Source organism: Chelonoidis abingdonii, chromosome 7 (assembly GCF_003597395.2).
Source record: "Chelonoidis abingdonii isolate Lonesome George chromosome 7, CheloAbing_2.0, whole genome shotgun sequence".
In the NCBI taxonomy this organism is placed as follows: Eukaryota; Metazoa; Chordata; order Testudines; family Testudinidae; genus Chelonoidis; species Chelonoidis abingdonii.
This window is the reverse complement of record NC_133775.1, coordinates 35251710-35272772: the sequence shown is the minus strand read 5'-3', so window position 1 is coordinate 35272772 and position 21063 is coordinate 35251710. Positions and strand designations below refer to the sequence as shown.

The 21063-nt window shown below is 43.4% G+C and overlaps 1 protein-coding gene across 2 annotated transcripts in view; it reads left to right on the top strand.

The window, feature by feature from the left end:
* The window catches only part of BCAR3 (BCAR3 adaptor protein, NSP family member), a 131405-nt gene that overhangs the window by 22560 nt on the left and 87782 nt on the right, over positions 1-21063 (top strand). The window contains exons 1-2 of one of the 2 annotated variants that reach the window (XM_032773024.2): positions 4303-4667; positions 14482-14809. In XM_032773024.2, the coding sequence (XP_032628915.1) occupies positions 14490-14809 (320 nt within the window). In that variant the 5' untranslated portion in view covers positions 4303-4667; positions 14482-14489. Of the gene's footprint in view, positions 1-4302; positions 4668-14481; positions 14810-21063 lie in introns of those variants that run through there. The other variant, XM_032773027.2, reaches the window with a different exon arrangement.

Sequence of the window (21063 nt, the reverse complement as noted above, 5' to 3'; positions counted from 1 at the left end):
TCAGCCACTGGCTCTCACCCAGAATCTAAGGGGTGGGGGAGACGGGGAACAATGGGATAGCTATGGAATAGTACCACAGTGCAACACTCCGGAAATCGACGCTAGCCTCAGACCATGGACGCACACCGCCGAATAATGTGTTAGTGTGGCCGCGTGCACTCGACTTTATACAATCTGTTTATAAAACTGGTTTATGTAATCAGAATAATCCCGTAGTGTAGACCTCCTTAGTCTAGCGCACTTCTTTTAGAGATATTGTCCTGGGTTGTGATGTTCTGATTAAAAATGGACCAAGGTCTGAACTTACCAAAAGTTCAGGAGGAAGGTGGCAGAGCTGAATCAGGTGTCTCAACTACGGTCCATCTCTAATTTCTTCTTTTATAAAGGCAGTTGTATGACCAGTAAATAGCAGTTGCTTTATTTTGATTTTTAAGCTATTCATCCAACACTAGTAGAAGCCTGACAGAAGAGATATGGCCCTTAGCAGCAAAACCTTATGGCTGCTGCTATTGTACATTATGCATTGTATTAATAGAATATAGGGTAGAGCCATGTACATTCTTTTCCAGTACAGAAGTCAGCTCCACTGCTCCATCCACTCTTGTATTTTGCCTCTGGCAGCAACCACTACCTGATGCTTTATCAGAAGAAGAATTTCTCCATAATGCATCTGGCCTATTGTGCAGTAAGGGGAGGGGATCCTTCCAGTGCCTTTTGGAGCCACTCAGTTTACATTTTGAAGATTAGATTTGATGAGTGTTAGGTCAGGTTATGAGCACTACACTGTATGCTGCTCAAATGTAAAGAGAAACCATCAATTTTTTCAAAAATGATACTGTCCATACCCTTTTATTACCTGTTACAAACTACACCTCAAGAGAGAAATTGCTTTCCCCCCCAATCTATCTACTCTGTGCATTTAAGAACACTGTGTATACTCAATTTCACAGTTTTACCTATTGTGTGTGTGTGTGTTTTCCACAGTGGAAGGGGAGGGGAAGTGGTGTTGTTTTAAACAGGAAAATGTGATTTGTAAAGCTATCACAATTGGCCAGGGGACTGAAGGATAAGTGTTGTACTTGACACTACATTTAACTCATTTTGGAAAATAAACTAGATCCCTTTAATGAAACCTCTGCTGAAGGATCTTTGTTTCCCATAGCTTGTCTGTGGGATAGGTTCTTTAATTTTTGTTCTTTAGGATTTATTTGAAAATTTTACCATAAAATGAGAAAATGAAACTACAGTTTGAAAATGACCTCAACAGCCTGAGCTGACAAAAAAACAAACAAATACCAACAACCCCTACAGACAGAAATTGAGTTTTCTCATAGAACACTGTGCAGAGGTATAAAGTATGCTGAGATACTGAAGGTGATTCCCACCTATGTGCTATCTCTCAGCACAGGTACCTGATCTGATCTTAACTCTTCTGTAACCCATTCAGTGCCCTATCTTCCCTTATTTCCAGGTTGGGGGGGCTTGGCTACTCCTTTCCCACTACAAATATTCCTGACCCTCTCCTCTTCTCTGGAGGAATTCTACTTTCCACTCCCATAGCAAAGCCTCCTTTCCTGACTTCCACTCAGCTCTCAAGTTGTCCTGCTATTGTTCTTTCTTCAGAAGAGTACTCAGTCCCAGCCTCCTCCTTTGTCTCCCCATCCCTTGAAGCACTTGTTCTCAGTTAAAGGTTCTTGATGGGCATAGGCTCCATCTATGCTCCAGATTCAGATCCATGTTTTATTACTATCTTGACAAGTTTCACTTTGGATTTCATTCTGTTGTGATGTGATTTAAATGTAACATTTCATCCAATTTTAGATAGGTCTGATTGAAGACAGATAAATACTCAGGATAATGCATAAAAATAAGCTTCAAGAGATAGGTTATTCTGAGTGCCTTGCAGAAATTAAATCCACTATCCAGGGATTTCACATTCACCACCTATACATTATGGCTAAGGCTATGTTTTAGTCATGGATATTTTTAGTAAAAGTCCTGGACAGATCACAGGCAGCAAACAAAAATTCGTGGCTCATGACCTGTCCATGACTTCTGCAATATACCCCTGACTAAATCTTGGAGGGAGTTCTGGATTGTTCTGGATAACTGGAGACAGCACAAAGGATCAACATCTAACAAAGGAGAAAAAGAGGGATATTGAATTGGAAAAGTGAAGAGATCCAATATGGAATGTGAGCATATCTTTGAAAAAAGTAGCAGTCCCAGAAAGATCTTTCAGGATGACGGCTGATGTGCCTACCTCTGCATTAAGCAATAATCCTCTGGTTAGGTCAGTGATAGATTTGAAGGTGACTGTAATAATTTAAGAACACTTTATGTTCTGTATGCTTGCCTGGTTGTTATAAAGGGTTTCATGTAAACATTAAGTTAATTCAAGAAGAGGCTGTTTGCACATAGGCAGAAAAATAGTATAATGGCTTCACTGAGTTGTCTATCCACCAACACTTAAGGGACAGTGAAAGAGCTTTCAAGTTCCACCTCCAGACACACTGCTGAGCTCAGCTGGTGGGTTTTGGAGAGCCTGACAAACAAGCTGCAGGAAACTGAGAACAGAAGCTTTTGGCTGGGTTTAGAGAGAGGTCCTTAAGGCCAGCGGGAGAGAGAGAAAAGGGAACAGATTGAGATCCAGAGGTTAGGAGTCTGGGGGCCTGACAGACCTGCCTAGGGCCTTAGGTAAGAAAAGCAAGCATGCAGACCCCTTGTTTTAAAAAATCCCCTTTATCTTGTTTGCTTTGTTCTGTGGCTAAATAAATAGTAGTTTGGTTTTGGGTCTTCATAGTTCATTGGTCACAAGCTCCTGAAGGGAAGAACCACAGGTACTGAATCCAGTCAGACCTGCTGGTTAGCATGGTTGATACAGAGGGTTCTGTAGTTTAGGTCCTGGTCTGACAGTGGGAGAATTGCATGATTTCATCAGGGGAAAGGTAAAGGCATGTACTCAGAGAGCAGAAGGGCAGCTAGCCTGTAAGTGTGACATTAGCAACAGCCAGGTTTGAACCTAAGACCTCTGGGTCCTAAGCAAAGACTACAGTCACTTGAGCTAATACTGGTAGCAGAGTGTAGTTAGCATGTGGCTATTCTCTGTGGATCTGCCCCTTCCACTGGGAAATGTCTGCCCCAACTGTAACAAAATCTGTGGACCCTGGATCAGCTTCATTAGCCACCTGGGGATCCACCAGGGATAACTGGCTATCATTTTATGGAAGACAATAATCCTCAAGCTCCAAGGGATTTCCGACAAGTCACAAAGGAGACAGGCACACTTGGCCTGAATGTTACATCTAGAGATGAGAAGGCAATTCACAGGCAATCCCTGGGGTGGGAGGCATGTGGGCTCATTTACCCTCCACTCCAGATTTTTGGTTGCACCCCCACAAACTCAGACTGGCTGGGTGACTTGCTGAAGTGAGTTGGGGGTGGAGGTGGCGCTCCCTCCCTGAACTCTACCACATGGGGCTGGTCTGAGCCACCTGGTGTCACCACTCACCCCTAGGGTGGCAGGCCCCACAGTTTGAAAACCGCTGTGATGTGGTCATGTGCCTCCCAGAACCTTTACACTGCCCTCCCCCACTGTGAACAATTACGTGTTGCCCCTGGAAGGCATGTTGCTGTGTTATGAACAGCCTAGCGCTGGAAATGAACAGGAGGGGGCTTCAGTGATCAAGGCATGAAATCAGTGATTCAGCAGAGTGAGAGTTAAGATAGTGGTAGCTTCAGGTGATGTTGCAGATGTGGTGGTAAGTGAACTCTCAGAGTGGTGCAAGGTGCAAAGGAATTCCCTCAGCACGAGGAGGACACATCTGAGTATAAACAAGAAGTAAAAGCGATGCTAGCTTGAGAGAGGAGATGGATGAGCTGGGTATATGTACCAGTCCACATGCAGTGCATTGCAGTGGCACGATGGGGAGGAGGGACACAACATTTCTGTCTACTTGGGGCAGCCTGATCTCTACATATGTTGCTTTTCTCAGTGTAAATGAGCCCTTGTTAATTCACTGAGGGAAAGAGCTGTTTATTTATTGCACCCAACACCTGCTGTTTTAATTGGTCACAACTATTTACAGGTAGGTGGGATTTTGTCTGAGTCAATACACTTTACACTGCAAAATAGTTGCACCCATATCTAGATGTGAGCAAAAATAGCTCCTAATATAATTACATTATCTGAGAGTGAAGTGACAGTAGCTGTCTGGATTGCCCAGGAAAGGTTGTATGTGGAAGTGATAAATCATCACTTCAGTGGTATCTTACAGGGAGAAGTTAAAGTTCTCAAATCCATGGAAAAGGGCAACGGGAGGTCACCGCATGTAACTAGCATTTATGTAGGGGGTTCAGCGATATTCAGCCTGAATAGTCTACCAAGGGGTGTGGCTGGAAAGCAGTAAATCACTGCTTGAGTGCTGGCTTGTGCGTCTCTCAGAACTATGCAGCTGCTGAGCTGTTGCACGCAGTATACAGAGCTCTAGGCTGCTCAATTAGAACTTCAAAAGACTAGAAGAATTCTCTTCAATCGACGTGATTCTGGTTTAGCTGTGAGATCTGACTGAGAGCCACCAGTGTCTGCCTGCCTTCCCGAACCGATCTGGCTCCGAGATGAAGGGTATGCTGCACTGATCTGAAAGTGTGCGAGGCGCTTCAGAGAGGTAAGTGGCTTACTGTTACTTGTCTAACTTCAGATTAAGCAGAGACAAGTCACTGAACCAGAAGCCTTTAAAGATTTTACATCACTATTTTTCTCTGTATTTTGTTATCCCAGTAACGATACAATGATTCGACCGGGGTGCTTTTAGGAGACTTTAATGTGGAGATCTTTGATCTATATAATGAACAGCCATTAACTAAATGAAAAGTGTTACCATGGTAATAGTGATGCACTGGAATTTGCCCATAAATATTCCAACTAATTTACATTGAGCAGACGGAGCTGGCGTTCGCACTTGCATATACAAATGATCAGTGAGCTTTGTTAAAAATATTCTGGGTTTGTATATGTGTGTAAAAATAACATTTGTTCTAATAGTTTGGTGTGGTGGTCATTGTTTACAATGTGTTACCCTGATTACTGTATCAAAGGGTGCTCAACTGCTTTGGAAATTAATTGAATGGGGCTCTGCTGGAGGTAGAACATTTCGAGGAGACAAACTTTTCAACTAATCTCTTCGAAAGCTAGCAAAGAAAGAGAAGTAGCCTGCCATGTAACTGTGTTGACAACATTGTTCTTTTTCTTGGATGACGAATGAATAGCTGGTTGTATTTGTCTCCTGGGGGAGGGGAGAAAAGAGAAGAGCTCACATCTGACTCATCTAAACTATTTGGTAGCTCTGAACTAAGTCTGGCCTCGATTTTAGGCGTTTAGGGCTTTGCGGAGTTTAGAGATTTCGGAGGTTAGAGATGGGCTCTGTGGAAACTGCTTCAGTACACAAAGATAGGTAAACGATGACTATTATTTTAAAAGTCAAAAGCAGCTGGTGCATTCAGGCTCGTGTTCCACATAGCAGCCAAAGGAAAGATACAATGTTGAGTGTCAAGTCACAAATGATGAGGTCTGTTATTGATTACATAATTTTGCTTTGTTTGAGGAGCACATACTAAAATGCTGCTTCTTGTCCTAATCTTCTGTTACTGTTTTTTACATAAATCCATTAGTAGTACAAAATAGACGAGTTGTATGTTAACTATTGGAAAGAACTCTGAAATAGTTCATGTGGATGTTCCTGGTAACTCAGAGAAATCATGGGACTAGAACAGCATGATAACATGCCAAAAACAGAGGTGGTCTTGTCAGATTGTCCGTCTCTGTCTGCACAGAGGGGAAACAGCATAGGTACTGGAACTAGGGGTGCTTGCCTCGCACACCCCCGGCTTAAAGTGGTCTCCATCATCTACAGAGTTTACAGTTTACTCCTGAGGCATTCTGTGCCTAAAAATTATGCGCACAATATTTTAAAATTCTGCAAGTTTTATTTGTCAATAAATACATGCAGAGGCTCCAGCATGGCAGTGGGGAGCACAGGCCACTAGCTTGCTGAAGGTGGGGGGATCACCCTGCAGCCCCCTCCCCACCCAGGACACAGATTCAGTGGTGAGACCGGACCTGACCCTGACACAGCACAAGGCCTGGACCTGTCCCAGAAAAATTCTGGGGCCTGCTTCTCTGCACCAGGTGCACTAGGGTGTGAGGCAGGCAGGCTTAACCAAACAAGATCCAAGTGTGGGGAAATCTAGGTGTGGGTGAAAGGATTCTGTGTAGGACGATCTGGGTGCAGGCAGCTCTGGGGGTGTGTGTCTAGGTGTGGGGTGGGATATGGATGCACAGCGTCTTGTTGGGGGGGGTTCAAGGTGCAGGGGTAATGGGACTCTGCAGGGGCTTCCAGGTGAAGGTGGTTGGGGCTCAGTGGGGGGGTCTGGGTGTGGAGGTCTCAGTTGGGGGAGTGGGGCTTGGGGTGGGGATCTGGGTGCAGCTCATTGGGGGTCTGGATGTGGGGGCTTGGGGTTGTGCTCTTCAGGGTAGGGGTTTGAGTGCAGGGAGCTCAGTGGGGGGTGGTCTGAGTGCAGGGGCAGGGGTCCAGAGGCAGAGGGCCTGGGTGCAGGGGGCTTCAGAAGCAGGGGTTGAGATTCGGTGAGGTGAGGTTTGGATATGGAGGGCTAGGAGACTTCTGGAAGGAGCCGGTGAAGCTTGTCAGGGGTGTCTGGGTATGGGAGGTCCATATGCATGGGGATTGGGTGGAAAGGGGAGCAGCTCCCTGTACAGTGACCCCTCTCCAGCACAACAGAGGAGAAATGAGGACAGGAAGCAGGGGAGGATGCTGAGCTTCCTGTAGCTAGGGGAGGTTTCTGGGGGTGGATTTGATACCGCCCCAGACACTGCTTGCAGGGGAAGAGGAAGCCCTGTCCTGTCTTGCCTCCAGCCCAGCTGTCACTAGCAGCTGATCCTGACTCAAGATAGGAGCCACTGGCTCCTGGGTGTCCCCAGCTTTGAGGTGATTTACCTCTCCACTGGCTGCTCCAGGTGCCTGAAACGATGTACCTGCTCTGCTAGGGAGTAGTGTGTGACTGCTTTTGCAGATTCCCTTTGCTTCCCTGTCAGAAAGTCATTTTTCTGTGGGAAAGCAAAGAAATCTACAGGGGACATGAATTCTGCACACCTGCAGCGGCACAGAATTCCCCCAGGAGTAACAGTTTGGTTCAATGACTCTCAGTACCCCCACTGTACAAATTGTTCCAGGACCCCTGGGAAACAGTGATTTTCATTTAAAGAGCTAGTTGAAAAATACTCCAATTTGACCTTATTTTATCTTCAGGAATGGAGAGAAGGAGGATCCAGATTTTTTTTTTATCCCTAGTCAAGGATGTTTGATTTTGAATGGCAGATCAACCAACAATGAGCAGTTGCACTGTGTGGGTCTAATTTCATCTTACCTTCACAGGAGTATGTAACATTTTCAGGGAATTGTATAGTATGATGAAAAGTCCAAATTATGAGCTACTTACTCAGTTTTTACTGAGTCCTAGTAATATGAATAGTTAATGCTTAGCTTTTATATAGCTTTGTTTCTTAATTCATAGATCTCAAGACATTATATAGATTGGGAAACTGAGAAACAGGTGAAGTGACATGTCCAAGACAAATAAGAGCATGTCATAGCAGAACTGGGGAAAAAACCCAGGTCTCCTGATTTAGGGAAATGGAAATCAGTGGGAATTTTTCCTGGTTAAGGACTTTATAAAAATTAAAGTCTTGACTTCATTGGGATTTGAAGGCACTCAGCATCTTCTGAGAGATGGTCAGATTTTCAGAATCTTTCAGAATGAGCTTCTAAGTAAGGATCTCAGAATTTGGCTGAGAATTTTTTAAAAATGTTCATCATAGAAACGTTCATTATGATTTAGTAGAGGTTTTCTGCTTGACAAAATGCATTTTAAATTTTGTAGATTTTACTTTAAAACTAACTTGATCATATTACAATTTAAATGACTAACAATCCCAAAGAACACTTAAAATTGAAATATTAGAAATATTTATGCATACATTCATTTTTTAAAAGAAAACAAAATTTAGTTTGTGGCCAGTTGTTATAAATCTAATGAAATGATGTGATAAAAAGACTGATCTGAAATTTTTTTTTTACAAACAGAGGGGGATTTGTTCAGTTAAACTTTTTTCTCAATAGTGAGTTAAAAATCTGGTATGAAATATAAGATGGCCACGGTTTTATTTTAATTTGAAACTGATATTGAGTAAACCCAAGTCATCCTGGTTTATATGCGTTCCACTGACTCAGAATAATGGGTATAAAAAACTGTTCAAATAGGTTGTGAGCTTATCATAATATAGGATAAGGATTAATCAGCTTTTCTTTTCTTTTCTTTTTTAATTGTAAGTACATTTGACCTCTTTTCAGGAGCTGTTTCAAAGCTCTAGTCTGTCAGTAATCTCATGTGTTTGATGCTTGGCAGACTCTGGCTTGTTACTGATACAGGTTTAGATCCTTTGAACTCTTGCTTGTGCTCTCCCACACTCACCCCCTTTATCATATCAGGTTATGGATTCCCTGAACTTTTGTATTCTTTTCAAAGTCTTCAGGCCAGTTTGCCATGGAAGCTAGAGTACCAATTAATTTTATAGTACCTGTATCAAAAGCTTGGTGTTATGCAAGAATTTTTTAATCCCAGATAATTTTATGCAAGCACCTGTTGGTGCAAGAATACTTATTTGATTTTTAAGTATTTTCTTGGCTACTTTACACTAATGCAGAAAAATGTGTATTCCCTGATAGGGAGGAAATCAACATGACATCTATCTATTCTTTTTTTTAAAGTTCAAAATAGTTTTCAGCTACTATGTCTGTCCAAGCCACCTGCCAACTTCTGTGGTTTTTCAATCACATTTTTTTTTTTTTAGATATATGGTTCTTCCCTCGATATGAAAAACCACCCACACCAGCAATAGGGAAAACTGAAGGTCTTGATCCTGTCATTGACTCTGCATGGGTCCTTCACTTGAGTGCAGAAGGCTGCCAGTGCCAATTCAATTTCAGGATCAGGGCTTTGCTGACTATATATTGAAAATGTGAAAGGGACTATACACAAAGTGCTTGAAAATGTGCAAAGTAAACAAACTGAAAAATATATATTTTCTGTAATCTCTTTCAGTTACAATATTCTTAGGGATTACTTATAATAGTACTGTAAGTAAAATGTTTTTAAACAGGTGTGTGTTTTAAATTGACTGTGTCCCTTTAAATGTCTCGGAATAGTTTGTTTACTTGAATTGGATATGCACATATCACTCTGCTCCATCCCTCTTAACTCCATTACTAGAGAGAGCAGTGAGAGGCAGGGCTGAGGAAGGAGGTTAGTATCAGTGATGGTACAACCAAACCAAGGCCATGGCTACACTGGAGAGTTGCAGTGCTGGTGGTGGGTTTACAGCGCTGCAACTTAGTAAGTGTCCACACCCGCAAGGCACATCCAGCACTGCAACTCCCTGGCTGCAGTGCTGGCTGTACACTTGGTCTGCTTGCGGTATAACGATTGCAGCACTGGTGATGCAGCGCTACTCATCAAGTGTGGCCACCAAAAGCGCTGTTATTGGCCTCCAGGGTATTAGGAGGTATCCCAGAATGCCTGTTCACAACAAACGGGAAGAGTGGCTGAACTCTGTCCTGGCTCACCGGAGCTGCTTATCTAAAAAACAAACACAGCTCCTGTTTGCTCGAGAAGAGGCAGGGGAATTCCTTTGGAATGTTCACAGCTGTTTACTTGAGTAGAGAAGACACAGGGCGGAGGGAGAGGGAGGAGTCCGTGTTGAAGCAGCTACTCATGTGGTCTGAAGGCTATTTAGGAGTGCATAATTTGCATTTAGTGAATAAGAGAGGGGTGGGGTTAGGACTTGAAACTTTTAAATTGATTGCAGGTTGGTCATGTGCATGTTCCAGTCCTTAGAACTTGCAAGGCAGGGAGTTGACAGCTCCAAAAATCCACTTTCTCTCTCTCCCCCATGCTCCCCCTCACCCCCATCTTTTGAAAACCACGTTGCAGCCACTTGAACACTGGGATAGCTGCCTATAATGCACCACTCCCAACAGTGCTTCAAATCCTACAAATGTGGCCACACTGCAGCACTGGTAGCTGTCAGTGTGGCCACACTGCAGCGCTTTCCCTACACAGCTGTACGAAGACAGCTGTAACTCCCAGCGCTGTACAACTGTAAGTGTAGCCATACCCCAAGACAGACATATATCCAAAGAGCCTGAAACAAACCCCATGCTGAAGTCAATGGGCATCTTTCTGTATGATGAGCTTTGGAGCAGAACTAGAGTGTGATATGAATCAGTTTTCATAAATATCTAACAATGCACTAATCATTTAGCATTTTGAAAAGAGACAGTATAAAAGACCCTGATCCAGAGTCCTTTGAAATGAGTGGAAAGACTCCCATTGACTTCATGGGATTTGAATCAGGCTGTAAATAGGGATTTTACAAATACAAAAGGGGCAGACAGGAGTGAATCTAATTTCTGTGGCCAAATGAGAGGTTTTCTCCTGGACAGACTGTAGTTATAGTTTTCACCATTAGTTTTATTTTATTGTTCCTTCTCCAAAAGGACCACTTACTCTGTGAAGTAGCCTCCTGTGATGGGGGAAGGTGTCTGCTTCAGGAAGGCAGATTGAACCATAATGCTGACATTTTTATTCCTAAATCAGAGTCAAGATAGCTTTTTGAATATTCCATCTTAGATATTTATAGGGCATATATTAGGTTGGTGTCTGAGCAATGAGATGAATAGAATCTTTCTCTTTCGGAATGTAGTATTGTTTGGTTTTGCCCAGCAGATAGATTCCTTCACCCTGTTTCCAATCCCCCTACAAAATTTCCCAATGCAACCTCATTCATTAATGTACATGGTCACTTAAAGACCTCTTGGTTTGGGCTTTCTCTGTTTACAAGGTAATAAAAGGGCAGATGGATCCCTTCAGAATCCATGAACAGAATCTGGAAAACATTTTGTCTATTAGCTGAGATCTGGATCTGGAGTCTTGATTCTTCTGTAGCTAATTAAGGCTAATTTGCTTCACAGATGGTCAAAAGCTGTCTTTATTCTGCTTATGGGGCTAGGAGGAATTAAGGGGACAGAAATATTGTACTGTAGATGAAAATACAAAATTCCTACCCTAGATTTAGCATTATAGGAGACTGAATCAGTTTTTGTTCTGCCCTAAATAGACACAAGCTATACCATTCCCCAGGCTTTTACTCTAGTGTGACTGCATGTTAGCAAGCAGCAGTGTTCAGAACTGGGATTCCAGTCCCTTTTATTCAGAAACCATCTAGTATGTTGACCCATTGTGTCAGCTGTTGGTTGAAGCTGTTTTGGAAGGCAAAGAGTGTTTTCTAGGACTGCATCTATAGTAAATTCAAGCATTCCTGCTTGGCTCATACACTGAAACAGCTGAAACATTCCAGGATCTCCAGCTGAAAAGGGGCTCATTCTTTGGAGCTTTGACATTCAGTAAAAGGAAAATTTGGCAGATAATTTGGTTATTTGCATTACTGGGCTGCCCTGTTTTATTTATGTTGCTGAATCTTGACTTGCTTTTAGGAGTCCATCAAGGAGTAGCAAGTCCTACTTCTGACCTTTGGTGAGGATGCTAGCAGGCATGATTATAGACAAATTGAGTAGACCTATTTTGAGGCGGGGAAATACTGTAATCAACATATATATAAACTATACTTTAATTTTAATATATAAAATTTTGCAAGTGGGGAGATCATTTATCAAATGTGGAAGCGGGATGTTCATGTCTCTCATGTGAGGTCTCAAAACAGCACTTAAATGATCATTTTGTATATCTAAGTGTGAATTTAAATATCCAAATGCTGGACTTGTATATCCCGTCAAGGTGTATGCATCTGAAAACTGGGCTTATGGTATAGCTCAGTGGTTCTCAAACTTTTGTACTGGTGACCCCCTTCACATAGCAAACCTCTGAGTGCGACCCCCCCCTTAAATATATAAAAAGTGTTTTTAATTTATAACACCATTATAAATGCTGGAGGCAAAGCAAGGTTGGGGTAAAGGCTGACAACTCGTGACCCCCCCACGTAAGAACCTCGTGACCCCCTGAGGGGTCCTGACCCCCAGTTTGAGAAATCCTAGTATAGCTGATGTGGGGGGTGGAGATGCTTTAAAATGTTCAGTAGCAAATTCGTGGTTTAATACTTGGAAAAGTAAACCTGATGAGCCTTTCTTGTTTCATTGAAAGTTTGTCAGGTTGTTATTTTAGAAATCAATATCAAGTGGAAGTGGGTAGTCCTCTTTCTCTAAATATTGCTACATAGAAAGTAGTCTGAAGTCTATGGCTACTGTGTATATATCACAGATTTCGTTGGTAGCCAAAACTATAGCTGAAGTTATATTGCAGCTTCTATGGTATCCGCTTGTTTTTGCATGCTTGTAACTTTTGAGGCTAAAACTTCATATGCTTTGTCTCAGCCCAGAGATGAATTTACTAGCAAGTTTGAGGAAAATCCCTCATATGTTTGTGTTAAGAAGAGTGAGGAAAGTACATTTATTATAAAATACTTTTGCACTTTTCAGTCTCAAGATTTTTTATGAAGATGGTATTTACCATCATTAGGTGCAAAATCAGAGGCAATTCTAAATTTTGGCTCATTGTGGGCAAGTTAGGCTGGGACTTCCAAACTCCTGTAAATATGGGATTTGGGTGCCTAATTCATTAAGGTCTCAGCCTCAGTGTTAGTGTGAGTTTTGAGAACCTTCACTTTTTTCATTTCTTGACTTTGACTGGGAATAGTTAACTTTTGTGCCTCAATATTATGTTTAGTATATGGAACAATGGAGTTATACCAGCTGGGAATTTGGCCCTGGATCTATATCAGGCATTTTCTGTTTTGGATCTACCTATGAATCAATAATGTTGGCATGGGTAATCACAAATGCAAAGCAGCTTGTACAACACAGTTAAATTTTGAATGAACATGCAATATTTTTGATGCCACCAAGTAGAAATGACTTCCCCAAACTACATTCCGAATGAAGGTATAAACAATAGGAGGGTCTGAGATTTAGTGGTCACATCAAAGGACCACATTATAATCTTTCAGAAAGACCTCTTGAAACTTTTTTTAAAAAATAATAACAATAATAATAATAAATCCATTTTAGTTGATTACAGCTACAAGAGCACAACTTCCCATAAACATTATACCACATGCAAGGGCAATTCTACAGAGCCTCTGCACATGGAACTTTTCACTTTTACATTACAAGTGATGTCATCAAGGTCCTACCATAAATACCTTGCTCTAATTACAGATAGTTTGTGGAGTCCATGGCTAGATTCTCAACAGCGGATGAGGCCTTTATGGTGCAGCTAAAGTGGTGGGGAGAGCGTAAAGTTAGTTTTATGAGCTGAACCTTGACATAACTGAGATCAGCCTCAATGTTGCTCCAAATTATGCCTGGCTACAATAACCCTCAAAGACCCCCAGCACTCTGACAATGTTCTAATGTTGGAGCTGGAAGTGGATGGAGTGGGAGCCAGTGTAGCCGTCACTACTGGACCTGTGGATTCTCCTAAACCAAAGACAACCCTTGATAGTCACTTAATGCTACTTTATATTTGTGGAGTGGCAGAAAGCAGCCTTATCAGGGGGCCAGAATCTGACCCTATGAATTTACACCAAGTGTTGTGATTTTGTTCATGTTTGCGGAGATATTTCAGAGACACCTCTCTGTTGTAAGCCAGGGTACAACTGACCAAATTCACCTTTAATGTAAAGTGTGCATCCCCCTTATACCAGCCGTGAATTTGACTCAGTTGGCCTATGTATCCTACAGAAAAGAATTCCACTAATCTATTGTCCTTATCTTTTGGATAAGATCCTTTAGCTTACAAGCTATTAAAAATATTTGCCCCAGTTCTCTAGTATGCTTATTACTTAACCAGGTCTGTAGTCCCCCCGCTACTGAGTTTAGACTTGCAGTCTTTTAAACTGAGCGTTGGTCTGTATATGGTTGAGTTTTTTTCCTGACAATTTAGTTTCAGTTAATGATTCCAGACTGATGTTTGACCTGTCAAATGAAATGGTTTCTAAGAACTCAGGGTAAAACAACAGATAAGAAGATAAACCTTGTGGGTAATAGCAGGTTATGGCCCAGATCCTGCAAACACTTGCATATGTGCTTAAGTCAATTATTTTAATGGGGCTATTCACATGCATAAAGCTTAAGCACATTTGTATAATAATCTGCAGGATTGGGACCTATGAGATTAGGTTATAATTTAGTGTATATTTGAAAAGCATATATTGTCTGCCTTCTGATACAAGAAGTGCGATGTTAATAGAGACAATTAACAGTGTTATTTAATTTCGTTTAAAACGGCCGCACTTGTGAGTGATGAACGCTGTGGGCAATCTTTATTTTTCAGAGCTGAGAATGATAGCTACTGGAAAACTTGCAAGTCTCCCCAGAAACATGCAGGTGAACCATCAGTTCTCACTGGCTTCTTCTATGGATCTTTTAAGCAGCAAACCTCCTCTGGCTGAGCATCATTTCGACTCCTATCAAGATGTTTCTATCCATGGCACTCTCCCAAGGAAGAAAAAGGGGACCGTTCCCATTAGATCTTGTGATATGTTTAGCCATATGGGAACCCTGCCATTCTCCAGAACACACAGGCAGCAGTCACCTTTGATTCAAGATGTCATAGAGGAGTATCCCCTGCAAGACAGGAAGAGTGAGAAACTCCACTTCAGGTACTTTCTTAAATTTAACTCAGATGTTTATTTTGTAAGAGCTGTACTGTATTCTTCTAGAACTCTTGTCCTCTACTTATAAGGCTACACTGGCATGGTTGAGTCAACATGGGCATGACCATGAGTCGGTGTTCAACTTGAGTCAGCCCTTAGTGAGATGGCCCTGAGTCACAAGCCCGGTTTTAGGTCAGCTTTTGTGTAATTATTATGCAAAAAATGAAATCCGATGCATTTTGCTAATTATAAGGGAATTTTTTGCATCTTATTCCATAGATTAAAAAGAAAAAAAGTCTTAGGTGGTGGTTTAAGTTTTAAATATTCTAAATTTTAATAATTTTTGTTGCTTTGCTCCTGTAGATTCAGAAATCTCTTGTGTGGTGGAAGGCAGGTCTAATTAGCTGTCCCAGTAAAGATCAAAATATTCTGGCCAAAATTTTCAGATGTCGGTACCTAAACTTAGACACCTAAATAAAAGCTTAATCCAATTCCAGTTGAAGTATTTGGGAGCGCTACTGGAAGCCTCAGTTACTTACAGTAATGAGTGAAGTCTAAGAACCTGTATCAGGGCTTGGCTACAATAGAGAGTTGCAGTGCTGGTGGTGGCTTTACAGTGCTGCAACTTACTCACCGTCCACACTTGCAAGGTACATACAGCGCTGTATCTCCCTGGCTACAACGCTGCATGTACTCCACCTCTGCCTGGGGAATAACGATTGCAGCGCTGGTGATGCAGTGCTGCTCCACCACTGTGGCCACCAAAAGTGCTGTTGTTGGCCTCCAGAGGTATTCGAAGGTATCCCAGAATGCCTGCTCAGCCACTTTGCTCATCAGTTTAAACTTTACTGCCCTGGCCTCAGGTGACCCACCCTTTAAATGCCCTGGGAGTTTTAAAAATCCCCTTCCTGTTTGCTCAGCCAGGTGTGGAGTGCAATCAGTGAATCTTTCCGGGTGACCATGCCTCCATGCGCCAAACGAGCCCAGCATGGAGCAATGGCGAGTTTATGGACTTCATCAGTGTTTGGGGGGAGGAAGCTGTGCAGTCACAACTGCGCTCCAACCGTAGGAATTACAATACCTATGGGCAGATCTCAAGAGCCATGCTGGAAAGGGGCATGACCGGGATGCGCTGCAGTGCAGGGTTAAAGTGAAGGAGCTGCAGAGTGACTATTGCAAAGTCCATGAGGGAAACCGTCGCTCCGGCGCTGCCCCCACGACCTGCCATTTTTACAAGGAGCTGGACACAATACTTGGGGGTGACCCCACTGCCAATCTGAGGACCATGATGGACACTTCAGAGCGGGGGGGCAGGAGGAGGAGGAGGGGAGAGGAGGAAACCGAGGGTAAGGGTACTGGGGTGGGGGAGACACCCCGGAGTCCTAGCAGGCATGCAGCCAGGAGCTCTTCTCAAGCCAGGAGGAAGGTAGCCAGTCGCAGCAGCCAGTACTTGGTGAAGGACAAGCAGAGGAGCGGGTTCCCGGTAAGTGGCTTTTATTTTCAGGATGGAAATGTTTCGGGAGAGGAGGAAGGGTTAGGGCTGCATGCATCCATGCCTAGATGTGGAATAGCCCATTGATGTGGTCTATCACGTCTCGGTAATCGGCCTCTGTAATCTCTTCAAAAGTTTCAGCCAGAGCGTGGGCAATGCACTTGCGCAAGTTTATAGGGAGAGCCACTGTGGTCCTTGTCCCAGTCAGGCTAATGCATCCGCGCCACTGTGCCGCGAGGGGTGGGGGGGTCCATTGCTGCACACAGGCAAGCTGCATAGGGGCCAGGGCGGAATCCACATTGCGGTAGAAGACCCTCCCGCTCTTCCCAGGTGACCCGCAGGATGCGAGATATCTTCCAGGATTAACTCCTGTGGAAAATGTTGAGAGAGTGTTCAGTGTAGGTGCCCCTTGCAGCTGTTTGCTTTCCCCAATGCACAGAAACCTCAGCACAGCCCTGAAGCAATCAGTCCCCCTTACTCACCATTTCAGGGCTCCTGTGGGTTCTGTGCGCTCTCTTTGGTATGGGAAAATTATGCTAAAGTGAAGACTGTAAACTCCTTCACTGTGTGGGAATAACTGTCTGAGATATAAACAATGCTGCCTCTGTTAACTGTTGTCTTTTTTGCCTTTCCACAAGCAACCTTGACTTCTCAGCTGCCTGTGTTATCAACAGCTCAAAGACTCCAAAACCTGCGGAAGAAACCGCAAAAAAGCAAAGACAACCTGCTGAAAGCACTTATGGATCACTCTGCCAGAGTGAATAAAAAACTGCAGGACTGGAGGGAAAGGGAAAGCAGGATTCGCCGGAGAAACACAACAGCCAGAACAAAGCAGTTGATAAGCATCCTGGCGCACCAAGCGGACTCTATCCAGGCACTCGTAGCCATGCAAGCAGAGCACTACTGCGCCGGCCCCTCCCTGTCCCAAAGCTCTTTCCCTTGTGCCCCAATGTCATCTCCAAACCTCCTTCCCCAGCATCCAGGTTCTTACCTCCACCAGCTGCCTCCAACACCTGTACGTTCACCAACCAGCCTTGAGAACTACAACCCTTACCCTCTGCACTCAATCCCCATCGCCATGCAGTATAGGCATCCTGAAGTGCAGCAGTCATTGCACAGCACTCCAGACAGGACATATTCAAACCTGTGACTGTACAGTTCCCCACCACACACCCCTGCCCTTTTAGGTTCCCAAAATGTTGTGTGTCTGTCAATAAAGGTATTTTCTTTTCAATAAATGAATCTTGGCTTTGAAACAGTCTTTTATTATTGCAGAAATCAAAATTACCGTAGCTAGGAAAGAACAGCCCACTGCAAATCAGCTTAGGAAAAACAGGATTCTACTAACATTGTAACCACTGCACTTCACTCCCGTGCAAGGCACCAAACATTACTGTTGTTTTCAGCCTCAAAATGCCTTCCTTCAAGGGCATCCTTATCCTTGAACCCTGTGTTGGCCTCTCTAGTAGCGCTGCTCTCTGGCTGTGCAAATTCAGCCTCCAGATATGGAAACTCGGAAGCCCATTCCTGACTGGATATTTCACCCTTCCCTTCACAATATGGGGTACAGCAACGTTGGATATAACCGCAGGATGCTGCTTTCCACCAAGTCTGCTTCACATACAGAGATCGCCAGCGCCCTTTTAAACGGCCAAACACACTCCACAGTCATTCTGCACCGGCTCAGCGTAGTTGAACCAGTCCTCCATGCTCCTGTCAGCTTCCCTGTTATGGTTTCAAGCCAAGCATAACAGGTAAGGGGTCTCCAAGAAATCACAATGGGAATTTCAACCGTCCCCTACTTGTGACTATTCCAGTCTGAGGAAAAAAGTCCCTGCCTGCGGGCTTTGGAAACAGGCCAGGTATCCAAAAATGCGTGAATCATGCAACCTTTCCAGGCCAGCCCTGGGTAAATGCCAATGAAACGCCCACGGTGATCCACACGCGCCTGGAGAATCATAGGAAACCTCTTCCGATTATGTACTTGGATGCTAGTGGGATGGTGCTAGAATAGGAATATGCGTCCCATCTATCGCCCCTCCACAGTTAGGGAAACCCATTTGTGCAAAGCCATCCACAATGTCCTGCACGTTCCCCAGAGTCACGGTTCTTCTTAGCAGGATGCAATTAATGGCCCTGCAAACTTGCATCAAAACGATTCCAGTGGTCGACTTTCCCACTCCAAACTGGTTCTCAACCGATCGGTAGCTGTCTGGAGTTGCCAGCTTCCAGATTGCAATAGCCACCTGCTTCCCCACTGGCAGGGCAGCTCTCAATCTCGTGTCCTTGCCCCGCAGGGTGGGGGCGAGCTCAACACACAGTCCCATGAAAGTGGCTTTTCTCATCCGAAAGTTCTGCAGCCACTACTCATCATCCCAGACTTCCATGACGATGTGATCCACCACTCAGTGCTTGTTTCCCCAGCCCAAAAGCAGTGTTCCACGGTACTGAGCATTTCCGTGAATACCACAAACAATGTTGTGTCGTACGCGTCAGGCAACTTGTTATCATCGTCGGACCCCTCATCACTTTGGAGCTTAAGGAATAGCTCAACTGCCAAATGTGATGTGCTGGCGAGACTCCATCAGCATACTCCTCAGCAGTTCGGGCTCCATTTCCACAGAAATGGCGCTGCACAGAAACTGTTGGGAGAGGCACAATGGCGCCAAACGTGGACAGAAAAACAGGTACTGCTGGGATGTGAAGCGATGCATCACAGGGCGTTGGGACAGGAAGCAGAATGACCCGCACCCTTCCATCCCCTTCCCACAACCCAGGGCGCTAAAATGGGATGAGGTGCTCTGTGGGATTGCTGTCCATAATGCACCACTCCCAGCAGAGCTGCAAATGCTGCAAATGTGACCACACTGTAGCGCTGGTAGCTGTCAGTGGGGCCACACTGCAGCGCTTTCCCTACACAGCTGTACGAAGACAGCTGTAACTCTCAGCGCTGCACACCTGCAAGTGTAGCCAAGCCCTCAGATAGAGTGTTCACTGAAGTTAATAGAATGATTATCAGTCCCTAAATGTCCTGATTTTCAGAGATCTTGATCCTTCAGTGGCTCTGGACATCCTCCTCATCTCATTTTGTGGGATATCTACTTAGGTTTGTCCAGATGTTGCACTCAAAGGGTGAAATCTTAGCTCCATTGAAGTCGATGGTAAAACTCCCACTGACTTCAATAGGGATACTATTTATTACTCTTATTAAATAAGTGATAGAGAAGAATTGGGATGCAAAGTTGTAAAAACAAAGTCACTGAGCATAGGCAAAGTATTGTTGACAATCCCAAAAGAATGGCAAGATTGTCTCAGGTGGGTGCCAAAGTCAGGAAAACAGAACAAATTTGAGTATAACACAGTGGATTAATAAGGTACAAAAAATATGAGATACCATTTTGCTGCTTGGATGTCAGAATCGGCATGGTTAAGAAAAGTAGCTGAATGGAACTTCTACATTGGGATTTAGTTATACTGTAAAAATATATTTACCAATCAGATTTCATAACACAACCTTTGATTAAAGGAGGGAAATTACATGAGCTCTGTTTTTGTGGCAGATCAGATCAGCCTTCTCCTTTTAAGGGTGAAGTTAACTGAATCTATTGTTAATAGTGCTTGAGGACAAGCTGAAAGGTTATTCAGGAACAGTTTTGTTTCTATCTACCCTCCAACAAATCAGTCTGGGTAAAAGGTTCAGAGCACATAATATTCCTCTCCGTATGGTTTATAGGGCAGTGGTCATGAGGTGTAATTGCTTCCTGCTTGTTTGGGCTTGCTTGTGAACCTATTGAACTCCTTTTAATTATTATGTGATCAGAAAGTGCATGTACCCAGAGATGTTATCAAAAGAAGAATGTGATGTCATGCACTGTTGCTTTCTCACAATCTTCCTTCACATAACAATTACTATAAAGGTACAGTTTACAAGAGATGTACCTTCTCTCTTTGAGAGAATAGGGCCTCCAAATTACGTATATTTATACTTGTACTATTAGGAATATTGCTGTAGTCTCAGCAAGAACAAAAGTGTCAAGAGGGGAAGGACAAGCCTCACTCAGAATGAGAACATGATGCTACTCAAATAATAAGGGATGTTGTTAGAACAGCTGGCTAATAGTACTTTTGTACTGCCATGTAGCAGATCTGATTGGTCTCCCAGTCACCTTGTTAGATTAGTCAGAGATGTATGGTAGTAGCTCTTGACTAACGTATACAATGCTGGCAACTGATATTAGAACTGAAGTCACTGTCCACTCAGACCATGAGCAAGTGTTTAAAAGAGCTTTGACATCCATAAGTAAATATATATATGATGGCAGACATATGGGGCCAGACCCTTTCCCCCTTGCTTATATTGAATGTGAACATACTCTGCCAGTAGTTTCCTTTTTACTTTTTTTTAGGAAAGCTAGAAATTGCCATATTCTGCCATTCTCCTTGGTGTCTCATGTTGTGAATCTGCACCTTTGTTCAATAACTAAAAAATAAGATTGTACATTTAGACACAAATTCAGAGCACATTTATGATTTACCTGTAGTGAGATTTTGTCATAATCAGCAGGGGTCACATTCTGATGCTCTCACTGATGTTGAGCATGTTGAAATCAATGGGAGTGTTGGTGTAGTGAGGAGGCTCTACTCAGCATGAGTGAAGGCATATGTCTAAGCTCACTGACACCGAGCAGTCCTACAGTTTGATAAGACAAATAAATATCTCTTGTACTGCTGATTTCTGTGTAGAATCTTGTGGTGAATGAGTCAGAGA